The 12,637-nt window shown below is 43.0% G+C and overlaps 1 protein-coding gene across 7 annotated transcripts in view; it reads left to right on the top strand.

The window, feature by feature from the left end:
* TRPM3 (transient receptor potential cation channel subfamily M member 3) overlaps positions 1–12,637 on the top strand; it is a 259,670-nt gene that overhangs the window by 153,729 nt on the left and 93,304 nt on the right. For 5 of the 7 annotated variants that reach the window (XR_012506376.1, XR_012506378.1, XR_012506374.1 and 2 more), the window contains 6 exons: positions 4,701–4,736; positions 4,907–5,047; positions 6,098–6,127; positions 6,889–7,178; positions 7,820–8,048; positions 10,115–10,282. Coding sequence is in view for 2 of the 7 variants with exons in the window: in XM_074361686.1 (XP_074217787.1) it covers positions 4,701–4,736; positions 4,907–5,047; positions 6,098–6,127; positions 6,889–7,178; positions 7,820–8,048; positions 10,115–10,282 (894 nt within the window). In the remaining 5 variants the exon portion in view is untranslated. The remainder of the gene's footprint in view (positions 1–4,700; positions 4,737–4,906; positions 5,048–6,097; positions 6,128–6,888; positions 7,179–7,819; positions 8,049–10,114; positions 10,283–12,637) is intronic. The other 2 variants (XR_012506377.1, XR_012506375.1) reach the window with 1 other exon arrangement.

Raw genomic sequence — 12,637 nt, 5'->3', positions numbered from 1 at the left:
TTTAAGAAAAAGCATTTCAAACACACTGGGTAAAGAGAGGACATTTTCATAACCCCATCTGCTAAATCCATGCAAATTTGCAGAAACATTCTTATTTTTTTAAAGACTGGTTGCCCAATCCATTGCCATGCCACACATTGAGGGAATGTCCTCTTTTCCCATGAATTTTCACCAGGATGGTCTTTTTGCCACTCTCCCTTGGTGAATCTGACAACCAGCTATCGTTTTACACCTTACATACATCAGAAGGAAACAGTCTTATTTTGAAGGCTTATTATGAGTTTCAAAGAAAAAAAAAAGTGTCCCCTAAACAGCTGAAATCTGATAGTAATATCATGAGCTGACATCTAAAACACAGAGTGCATTTAGAAGAGCAGATCTAATAAGTGAGTTTAAATTATTCTTCTAATTAAAAGACATCCTTGGGCGTGGCATGGATTAAAATTTAGCTTCAGAGTCATAGCTCATAGCATGAAAAAAGGAGACAACCTTTTCAAGTTGTCAAATTTACCTACCCATAGATCCAAGCCTCTCTCTTTTATTCTGTGGGCCAAATTATTTGAATCCTGTGGCTTGCTATGTGTTGTTAAGGTGTGAAATGGGAAATAAGTGTCAGGCTTTACCAATTACCAAAGTAATCACCAAAAAGGGGAGCAAGGAATAACAGAAACAGCAGGCGGAATGAATAGTACTCCAGTACACTGACTTCCTATTTGAAAAGGAGCCAAGCAAAGAAAGACTCCTCCAGAAGGTTTTTGGACATTACCTGTTGGTATATGAGGTGGCAATTTCTCAACTTTTTCTAAAGGAGGTGGATGTTATGAGCATAACCCCATCCCTGTCTGTCCCTCTATCCTCCCTTGTCTCTGAACCACCATCTCCACTAACCAAACTCCAGGGGATTATTGGAAAGTGGATCAACTCTGGAAGTTCTGGACAGGGATCTCTGTTGAGTGACCTGGCAGCATAGGAATATGAGCAGCTTGCCAGGTAGTGATCAAACAGTTGGACCTTTAGACATAGGACCTTAGGAGTAACTGTGTCCACACTGCGTATTTTTAGAGCACAAACTGAAGTACAGAGAGGAAGTGATCTATCCAGGGTCAAATGGAGGGCAGTGATGACTACAGTTCATCCTAGTGCTATCTCCACTGTGGGGCTATGTTTGTGGCTGCTCTCTGCACACCTGTGACATCTGCAGGACACAGGTGGTGAAGACCACCTGTCCAGCATCTCAGACATTCACCAGTGCTGCCATCCCTTTCAGAGTTCACCCAGGGCATAGTCATCCTAGAAGGCCTAAATTGTACCCAATTTTATTTGTATTATGAAATCTATTTCTTCCTCCCCAAAGGTTTCCATTCTCCCTAGTAAAAAATTGTTAAACTAATTTCCCTTAATTTCTCCACTCCCAAAAGCCTCTGGAAAGCAGCACATGCAATCAGTCTTGCAGGCTGAGTTCAAACACATTACTTGGTAAAACAAGCTCTCCCTTCTCCGGATATCACTTCAACAAGAGCGTCTGACTCTCTTTGTTCGCAAATCTTCTAGTCGGCTCTGTATTCCTTTACATCGCCTTTCACACATGTAAAACAGAACAGGCAGGTAAATACTGTTGAGGGAGGAACCCTCATTGCCTTCATTTAGGTAACCATCTCCCCCTTGTGGTCAAACAGAATGCAGGCCAGTTCCTTTCAGGCCCTCACTCAAAGCTCAGTAACCTGGAAGGGTCACCGAGTCCTTCTGCTTCAGACCAGATCATACAAAAACCACTCCAAAATAATCAAGCTTTATATAAGAAGTTTCCAGGAAAAGAATATCCTAGCACCTTCTTTGGTAGTATATAAGCCTATCAACCCTTTATGAATTTGCATAAAATTTTGCAAAAACTGTTGTACCTCTAAAATTTTTATTTATTTTGAATTTTATGATTATTACTTTCCTAACAACCCGTTCTTATAGACACCTCAAAGGCATAAATGTTGCCATTCAATACTGGCCTTCAGGCAACATTGATTCTTGTTCTTAGCATTCTAACTCATGTTCACACATAGGTTTCTCAAAAGAAAATATATAGCTGTTAGGCTCACTGTTACCCAAGTTTTAAATTCAGGAAATTGTTACAAGATTTAAAGTAGGCACAAATTTATAGACTTGCTATGATTGCCTTTCAGTAGCATCACAATAAACCTTTTGGGGATTTTTCTGAAACCTAGTATTTAAGCGTTACAGATCATAGAGGACATGGAGTTCAACCCCTTTAACTGGGAAGAAAACTGAGGCCTTGAGGGGAAGTGGCTGGTTCATGCAGAACAGGCAGAACCCAGAGAAGCTGGCTTGCATCTAGTGCTCTCTCCCCTGCAAGCCTCACAGCGCCAAGGAGAATAGCACGGCTGGGGTGGGCATCCTCTGGGGCCATCCTTGTAGAAGCCAAATGTATATGGGGATGAGGCTGCCCTGAGTGTGCTCAGGCTCTTCTGCCCTTGAAATAACAGCCTTGTCTAACCGTCCAGTGAGAGCCAGACAATACAGAAACTGCAGCCTTGTTAAACCTCCCCCCAAATCATGGGGTTGCACAGGCAATATTTTTAGATTCAGTTGAATGTTTACAGGAAGAACAGTACATGAACAGTTACTATCTTAAGGTGAATCTTCCACTGAGTTCCCATTTTTATATGTTTACCAAGCCTTTACATGAAGAAGTTGGACAGTTGGTCTTTCTTGATAAGCCTGGGGATAGCTTAACTTGGAGATTCAGTTAGACTGTGGTGCTAATCTTCAAAGGAGATTTCAAACTTCTGAGAAAGGTAGGGAGGAGAGGAGAAAGCAGTTTTGGGGACAGGAAAATTCAGGTAAAGAGGTACTCGGATAGAGTTCTCATTGGCCCAGGTTAAGGATGGGAGGGGCTCTGTGGTTCTTCCCTCTTGTATATAATGCCCACCCAGTCCCATCCTGTTCAGAAGGCTCAAATTAGATCCCCAAGCCAGCCCAGGCCAAGGGAGAGGTAGATCCCAGGGGGCGAGGCTAGGCAATAAGTCTGCCGGCAGCAAGGAGGTCTAGAGAGCAGCACTGGGGTCTCTTGGGTTGGTGCTTCGGTTGCTACCCCTTATTCCTACCCCAGTGAGAATACAGACACAGCGGTGTACATGTATGTATTTCAAATCAGCCTTCCCCATGACCTGGGGCTTTCTCAGCCGGGGGCGACTCATACACTGTGCCTAGTGACCTAGTGAGTTGTTACTGAGAAGATAATGTTGAAAAACCCCAAACTAAGGCTTGATCCCAACCATGTCAATTTCACTCTTTCACTTACTCACATTTGTGACCAAAAAAAAAAAATATTGAATGCCTGTCATATAGCAGGTATTGGGAATACAAAGATAAATGAAACAATTAAAAAATGGTGTTATAGGACTGATGATTCGATACAGTGGGCCAAATGGATGCTGTTGACATAGGAGAGCTGAGTAAGGAGAACTGAACCTACCTTCAGTTAATAAAACTACATAAGTTAATTTCCTAATGACAATGATAATCTTCATACACTATGAATTTCCCAATTCCGCTGTGTAATCCCACCCGAACCTTACTTAGTTGACCACAAAATCACCTTGACAGCTCATTCAGCTTATAGAGGCTCACATATTGAAGCAGGACAGGGTCCAGGCCTTTGCACTGTCACCAGGTTCCCCAGGTGGTTCTGATGCCACTAGAGTTGGAAAACCACCACTATTGCTATGAGCCACCTCTGTGAAGTGGCAGAAAGCTCACACAGCATCCTGGGTGAGTCTCCTATTAAAGACAAAGCCCAGAGTGGACAAAGCCCTGGGGCCTCTTCAAAATATATCCACAAACACAGTGCCCCTGACATTCATGATATAGAGCACACTCCCACATCAGGGAACTAAACCAGACAGTAAGGCCTGATCAGTTCTCTCCTCTGAAACTCCCTGTGAACCTAGAATTTCCTACAAACAGACCTGATTAACTTGACTTAACAAAGCAAGAATTTTCCTCAGACCCTATAGAGCTCACTGTTGAAGTAGAAACCAGTAATGAGTAGATAATAATAAAAAACTTTTCTGTCTTTGCATCTATACGTGCAGGCAGCTAAAACTTATATCATAGCTCTGGGTCTTTAAGAAGCACTATTCTTTGAAAGAAAGTATGCAAAATCTCTTTAATTCTGGGAAAATAAATAGTCCATTAAGAAAATTATTTCTCTCATTCCACCCCACCTTCTCTTTAAACACAAGGGATGTTCATAAGGGACTTTGTCATGACATCCATCCTGCTCTCCTTTAATGAAAAAGGTGCCATTTTTTTCATTGTTAATAGAAGTTTTGTGTAAAGGAGATTGGAGCTCTAAGCATATTTCCCCTGATGAAGTCCCTGGTAATAACAATCATCTTCTGGAAGGAGTCTTCATTTAGTGAGTGTGAAGAAATAAATGATCAGCAAGAGGACAGTCACAAGCCTGGGTCAGAAGCAGAGCAGCGAGGGGGTCGAGGGGGGAACATGTGGGGACCCTAGTTCCCAGTGGAGGGGAGTGGTAGCATTTGCCATGTCTAGCCTTGTGTTTCTTTCTGCTACACTGGTGTTTTTTTCTCCCCAGCTGAAGACTTGAATAAGTATTTTGATTTTCTGTTATTGCCGACGATTACTGCATCTTCTTATTTAACTTGTGTCTTCTTTCCAAGCGAGAATATCCAGGTTTCGGTTGGATCTATTTTAAGGTGAATTGATTAACCAGCATAATAATACATTCATATCTTTCTTTTTTCATTATTATTACTATTACTATTATTATTTTACTCTAAAATAGTTATAGAACACGTGGAATAGAATCCCTAGTAAACCACACTGTCTTTTGGATTTGTGTGTTTGTTTCGTTCTTCCTTGGTAGGGGAACCTGCCCCCAGACTACAGAATCAGCCTGATCGACATCGGCCTGGTGATTGAGTACCTGATGGGCGGGGCTTATCGCTGCAACTACACACGCAAGCGCTTCCGGACGCTCTACCACAATCTTTTTGGCCCCAAGAGGGTGAGGCTGGCGGCAGGTTCCATTTCCTGGACTCCTGGGAGGACTGGGGTGTGGTAGATCTGGAGTGTGGCTTCATTGTCTCCAAGGAGGAGATCAGATGAGAAGGCAACCGCCCTGCCTCTTCTTCCCTCTGCCATCAAATGTTGAAAAAAAAGGGAAAAAAATGGCGCTGGGTGTTACAAGTCTTTCTTTTCCTTGCTAGGTCCAGTTCAACTCAGAAACTGGCATTGAGAGTGTACCTTAGTGATCAGAGAATAGTAATTATATTCAAATCAACCTTATTATCTACCTCTGCAGTTTTCAAGGTTTTGATCTTGGAATCTGTTTATACTGTAAATTATTGAGGACGCCCCCCACCACCACCACCACCAAAAGCTTTTTATCTATATGCATTGTAATTAGTTCTATAACTTGCTGAGTTGCCTTCTCTTCCCGTCTTGGTCTGTGCCTGTCTTGCACATTGCCAGTGTGATCAGTGGTGCTTCTGTGTGTGCTTACACTTTCTGTTCCCTGGAGTGCCTTTTGCCATCAGCACGTGTGCCTCTGGCCCCACTCACCCTTGCTCTACTGTACAGCAGCAGAGAGAGACAGCCAGCATGAAGCATCTAAACAGAGTATTTCTGAGTTATCCCAAGTCTTCAGATAACAGGTCTTTCAGAGGTTTGAGAAACATCTCATAGTTTAGTGGGATGTTTCATTGTTCACTCAAGTGCTTGATGTCATGGAGATATCAGCCAAGTGGGTTGGTTTAGGAAGATGGAAGAAATCTTGGTCCACAAAAGAGATAATAAGCCTGCAGGCTCTACCCTTGGGAAATCTCATTATGCCTCTCCAGTTTCCTAATTTTCTGTAATTCTAAAATCAGTATATCCCTAATTCTCTTAGAAATTCTATAAATAGGTTCCCCCTTAGGGTGTTTTATTTAGTGAAATGAATAAATGCTATATGGTACAATAGATTCATTCCATTACCTGTTTAAGATATAGTAGGATTCTTTTCTTACCTCTATAAAGAAAGGTCTAACTTTGTGTATAACATTTTTTTTAACAGCCCAAAGCCTTGAAACTGCTAGGAATGGAGGTAAGTGTTTGCTCGAATTATCAGTGTCAATTATTTATTCTCTTTATTACATATTTTTTAAAGTATGTAAGTTCATTCCAGTGGTAGGGCTCAGTACATGATTCTAAAATAAGAAAAGTGAAATTTTTCCCAGTATCAAGGGGGCAGGTTTGCAGTAGCTTTAAAAATTCTATCATGAGGTTATGTTAGTATTGCAAACAGGAAAATAAATCCTGTTTGAAAAAAAAATCCTAACTTGAAAGCCAAGGAAGCAAATAAATTCCAGTAAATGAAATCTACTCATGAATGTTTACAAATGGCAACAGATCCAAAGTCGAGAAATTCTTCACAAACGTATCTAATGAAGTATGCAGAAACTTGAGACAGCTTGTCTCCCATCTTTTGTTCAAGTGGTTATTGTCAAATATGCAAATGTGAGTATAGGATGTCCTTGTCCTTTCACCGGAAGAGATAGTGTTGTCCACCATGAGGTACAAATAACCCTACCTGTACAGGAAAAAATGGGCAAAAGTTAAAAAAAAAGGGGGGGGGACCCATTAAAGATACTCAAAAACAAATTAAAGTGTAACACTGACATGTTCCCATAGAACTGTGCTTATGCAGTTATTGTAACTTGTTTTAAAGTTAGGCATGTATGGGATACCATGGTTCACTTCTGTATCTATCCCAGAGCTGGGCCAGTGGTAGATACAGTAACTATTTACTGAATTGAAGCAATTCATTTCTAACTCAACCTCTGTGCCTTTTCCCTAAAATTACAGGATGATGTTCCCTTGAGGCGAGGAAGGAAGACAACCAAGAAGCGTGAAGAAGAGGTGGACATTGACTTGGATGACCCAGAGATCAACCACTTCCCTTTCCCTTTCCATGAGCTGATGGTGTGGGCTGTCCTGATGAAACGGCAGAAGATGGCCCTCTTCTTCTGGCAGCATGGTGAGGAGGCCATGGCCAAGGCCCTGGTGGCCTGCAAGCTCTGCAAAGCCATGGCTCATGAGGCTTCCGAAAATGACATGGTAGATGACATCTCCCAGGAGCTGAACCACAACTCCAGGTTGGACAGCCCAGCAAATGGGGAGGTCAGGGGAAGAGAAGGGAAGGTGGACCCCAACTACTGTTGTCTGAGCTACCCAGTACTTTAAGGGGAGACAGTTATCACCCCAATAGTGCACACAGAGGGTGGACACAAATAATTAACATTTATGGTGCATGGTGCTAGATACAGAGGTACCTACAGATGCATAGATTTCATTTCATCCTTTCAACTGCCCCAAGAGGTAGGTCCCCTTATGATGCATGTTTTACACCTGAAGAAAATGAGACTCTGAGACTTTAAGTAACTTCTCCAAGATCACACACTTGTGGTTGACAAGGCTCAGCTATGATCTGAGGTCTGTCACATTTAAGAAGACAACACACTGCACTCTGATCTTTTGAGTCTGCTTCCCCATCCATATTCCTTCAACTGGGGGCCTTGAATACAGGGACCATACACCCTCAGTTCTAAACATGGTATGTGGCACACAGTAAATGATTCACGGGGGTTGGCTGGATGAATGAATAAACAAACTAGACCCCATAAGAAACAGCTAGAGCACATAGCAACCACCCTTTATGGCTTGGCCAATGGGTCCCCACTTTCTTCAGCTAAGTTTCCAAGATGGCCAAAAGACAGCACTTCATTCTCTCTTTCAGGGACTTTGGCCAGCTGGCCGTGGAGCTTCTGGACCAGTCCTACAAGCAGGATGAGCAGCTGGCCATGAAACTGCTGACATACGAACTAAAGAACTGGAGCAATGCCACATGCCTGCAGCTCGCAGTGGCTGCCAAGCACCGTGATTTCATCGCGCACACGTGCAGCCAGATGTTGCTCACAGACATGTGGATGGGGCGGCTCCGGATGCGCAAGAACTCAGGCCTCAAGGTCAGCGCGCCCAGAAGGCCCTTTTGGCTATGAGGACCAGAGGGTTGCTCGGAGTTTTCCAAGCCAAATCTGCAGTGGTGTTAGGCATTCTCTTATCTCAGCAGGGTGGTTCTGAGCCCCAACTGTGCATCAGAATCTTCTATATAGTGAGTTTTTTCTTTTTAATACAGAGATGAGGGCTTGCCTCAATTTCTGCTAAATCATGCCTAGATATGAATGTTTCTCCAAAGGTGTTGGTCACACACGGGTACCACAGGAGGTACCATTTACTCTGGCACAAGCCATGCTGCCCCAGGAGAAACTCAGGCAACCTTTTACCTGCATGCGAGCCTGAACCGAAATAAAAATGAGATAGATTTATATGTAAAGTTGTTGCTAGATATCCTGATCTCTTCTTCAGGCATATGTAGGGCCTGAGTCCATTTTTCTTTTTTAAACATGTCCATGCAATTCTCAGTTATATATATATATAACTTCATAGTTTAAGAAAAACAGAAAGAATATACAATAAACTGTTTGTAGTGGTTATCCCTGGGGTTGAAAATACAAGAAGTAGGATAATGAGTGGCTTTTGATTTTGTATGTTTTCTTCAGTGTTTTACAAAGAAAACATTAAAACTGATAAAAGTTTTAAAAAGAGACAAAAAATGGGAGGGGAAGATTGAAAAAATGTTTTAAAATGCTTTGTCTGTTTACAGTTTGTGGCTGTTCCACCTGAAGCCAGCCAGGCTCATAATTACCTAGAACTACCCGATCTAAGTAACTCTGAGGTCAGCCCAAAGCAGAAGGGCCACCAGACCAGAGCAGTCTGCTGAGGTCACCCTGATTGAACCAGCATCCCAACCCCACATCCCACCTTTTCTGTGGGCTCTTGGCCCAGAGTCACAGAAGGATTCCGTGAAGTAGGTCATGGGCATTCCATCACCGCTCTGCTGATGACCGCCAAGCCTGGCTCTCAGCTCTGAGGACAGGGTGTCATGTCCCCTAAAGGCTGCCAGGCATGCCACCTGAGCCTTCCCAGGCCTGCCAGGCACCCTGAGTCAGGTCACCACTCTTCCTTTTCCCTTAGCTGCTCTCAAGTCCCTGGGCACTTGAGCACAGGCTGTTCCTGCCTCATTACTTGAGGATAATTTTTACTTACCCTTCATGACCTCTTTTAGCTCGTCATTTTGGTATACTTTCTTCAAGGAGGTTCATATTCAGAAGCCTTATACACAGAACCATTTTAGGATTGAGGGAAGAGGTGGGAGAGGATTTGGGGAACACAAGTCAGATGTCAGTATTAACATTTAGAAATGCACTTGGTCCCTGCCAAGGGAGAATGAGATTATTGCCCTCTCATGAGAAAAGCCAGTGAATTTAGTATCATCACATGGAGACTTAAGCATGTTGTTTATTCATGAGAGAAATATAGTGCTAGGCCTCCTAGGGCATTTGTGCAGGGGGATTTTCATAGTGATAACAGCATGTGTATGTGTGTGTGTTTCTGTTTCTGTTGGACAGCAGCAAATGCTGAGGGGGAATCTCTCCAAAATGAGTAACATGCTTTCCAACGTGGACTTTCTCAAGGTCAACTTTGGACAGTATTTTTTACAAAGATAGCCACATGACACATAATCAACTCCACTTGGCACATTAGCAACTGAATGCCAGTGGACATATGTATGAATTGATTTCACAAAGTTAAGAGCTATCAAATGGCTAAATGGGAATCTGAATTCTTTACCACTTTTGCCTTAAATAGGGTCGTTTTCCTCAGTTTCCCCCATGCATAGTAGGTGTTAATTGGGTGAGATGTATTTGGGTAAGATGCTTGCTTTCTCCAAAATCAGACTGAGCTACTGAGCATTAACAGTTCCAGCGTGGGCAGAAGTGACTCCCTTAGCATGGATGTGCTTAGCGGTTCAAATATGCAGGTCCTCACTCAGGGCACACCCAACACGCATCCACCCACACGTGAACACAGACACACAGACCTCACACCCCAGGCTCTCTGACTCTAAGCTACCACCCTTATCTTAATCCTTTAAATGTGATTATTATTATTATCATTATTATTACTTTAGGTAATTCTGGGAATTCTACTTCCTCCTTCAATTCTCAGCTTGGAGTTCAAGAACAAAGATGATATGCCCTATATGACTCAGGCCCAGGAAATCCACCTCCAAGAGAAGGAGCAGGAAGAACCAGAGAAGCCCACAAAGGAAAAAGACGAGGAAGACATGGAACTGACAGTAAGAAAAAACTATGCAGTTATTATCCGAGGGGAGAGACTCCCTAATCCAGCTCTCCTGTTAATATGGCTCAAGATTTAATAACTCTTGAGGCCAGTCTCCCAGCAGGTGCTTTCATTTAAGTATTGAGACCAAGATGTTATAAAAGTGGCCTCTCTGCACAAATAACATAACTGTAGGGACTAATTCTATGTGAAATCCTTCAGCCAGGGTCAGTGGCACTGAACAACCCAGTGAAATTCAAAAGTGAGACACCCTGTATGTTCCAAACAGACGATGCTTTATAAACAACCAGGTAATGTGGCAGTCTTAGCACACGAAGATGGAAAGGGAATTTGATTTGGGAGCAGCCGGCTTCACTGAGCTGGAACTGATGTGCTGATCAGAAGCTAAGCCTTTCTCTGTCTTCGAGGTTAGGCTCACAAATGCAGGACTAATTGAATTTTGAGGTTTGTATGGAAGGCTTTTATTAGCTCTTCCTGGTATAATTATAGAGCAGGGATGCTTTGTTCTGTAGGGGGAACGGGGCAGCTGGGCGTGGGACAGCTTCCCACAGCCCCCGCCAGAGCAGCGTGACTGCCACTGGATTGTATCCAAAGTCTAAAAATATTGCATGCTGTTAAAGGGACAAACAGAGCTTTAAAGCTTTGGAGACATCAGACAACAACTCCACAGGGCTTCCTGGATATCCCCCACCCTCCCCACCACGCTGACCAATGACCATGATGACCCAGAAGAAGTCATAGCAGGAGAAAACAAAAATTGGTTTTGCTCAGGTGACAAAGGCCTTTGCATTATTATCCTAGTGGGATTGTCCTGCGAATTGTCTTTCCTCCAGATAAGTGCTACTTCTTTCTAGTAAGTAGGTCCTTCCTAAAGAGCTATTTGCAGGCACATTTCCAGCCCCAAGTACAGCAGGATATATGCATCAGACCGTTCTTTGGATTGGTTAGTTATTCACAGCTTTTGACTCACTGAGTTTAAATCCAATGTTTGCTTTCAGTTTCAGGACCTTATATAATCAATGGAGGAGTCAGCTTCCTACTATGATAGGATCAGATAACTGTCTTCCCTAAAGATCTTACCATAATTTTAGCCTCTGAACCCCCTCAAGGGTAGGAAATACTATTTTGATCATTAGCAGAAACATTGGTCATAGTAATACCGAATCTTTATTGACTACTTCAGCAGAGGGTTAAAGAGTATTCACTCTGGAGCCAGAATCCTGCCCCATAACCTAATCACTGTGGGACCTCAGGCACAGTTTCTTTACCTCTAACATGGGAATAGTAACATTATTATTATTACTACCTCACAAGTACATGTAAACAAAGGTAGAGTGGTGTCTAGCACATGGTAAGGCTTGATAAATGTTTGCTAATATTGTTATAATGGTGCTAAGTGCTTTATATATACTTACTCATGGACTCCTCACAACAATCCCACAAAATAGGTACTATTGTTATCCCATTTTACAGATGAGGAAGCTGAGACCCAGGTTAAACTGCCCACGGTTACCCAGTCAGTTAGTGGCAAAGCTGGGATTAGAACCCGGGCATGCAGACTCCATTGGCCATGCTTTTACCTGATAAAGCTAAGGGATGCAAAGAATTTCTCCCTAGTCTCAAATGTAGGTGCTCAGCTGGTTTGGTCCACCACATAGTAGAGGGAATCCGAACGTAATGTCTGGGCCCCCTGTGTCAAGTATGACACAGCCCTGACATTGGCGAACATCCCAGGGATGCTCACAGAAGGATCCTAAGAAAGTAGCCAGAAGATAAGCAGTATTCTTTCTGGTTGGGTCTCAAGGAAGAAAAGAAAAGAAGCAGCTCCCACTCCTGCTCAGTCCAGAGTTTTGAGGATCTGATCCTTCAAGAAGCCACCATAAAATATACATCTGTGGATTGAAAGCAAAATCTGCTTCCCAGAGACTAAACCCTGACACTGTCTACTGAGAACCCAAGTAGAAGACACCACATCATTTCTGCCTGAGCTGATTCTGCACCGGCTGATACAGAAGGGTGGAGGAAAGGAAGGAAGGGACTTACGGGCTGGAAAAGTCAGGGTTGGATGGCACTTGTTTTTAAAGTAGAGCTTCCTTTGATCCTAATGACAAATTCTGTTACTGCTGGACCACTGGTCTCGGCTCACCCAGGACAGGATTGGAGAATGCAGCTTGTTGACAACTCCACTCCTTTCAGAGGATTGATATTTGAGCGTCTGTGTTAAGCCAATATATCCTTTCTTGGAATGGGACATTTTCCCTTGGTCCTTCCAAAATTTTATGTGGAATACCAGCCTCAGTTTGTTTCACTTTAGTAGCCTTTAATAGCTTAGTTCACCTCAGAGGATCTT

This window comes from Camelus bactrianus, chromosome 4 (assembly GCF_048773025.1).
Source record: "Camelus bactrianus isolate YW-2024 breed Bactrian camel chromosome 4, ASM4877302v1, whole genome shotgun sequence".
Taxonomy (NCBI): Eukaryota; Metazoa; Chordata; class Mammalia; order Artiodactyla; family Camelidae; genus Camelus; species Camelus bactrianus.
This window is presented reverse-complemented; position numbering and strand designations above follow the sequence as displayed.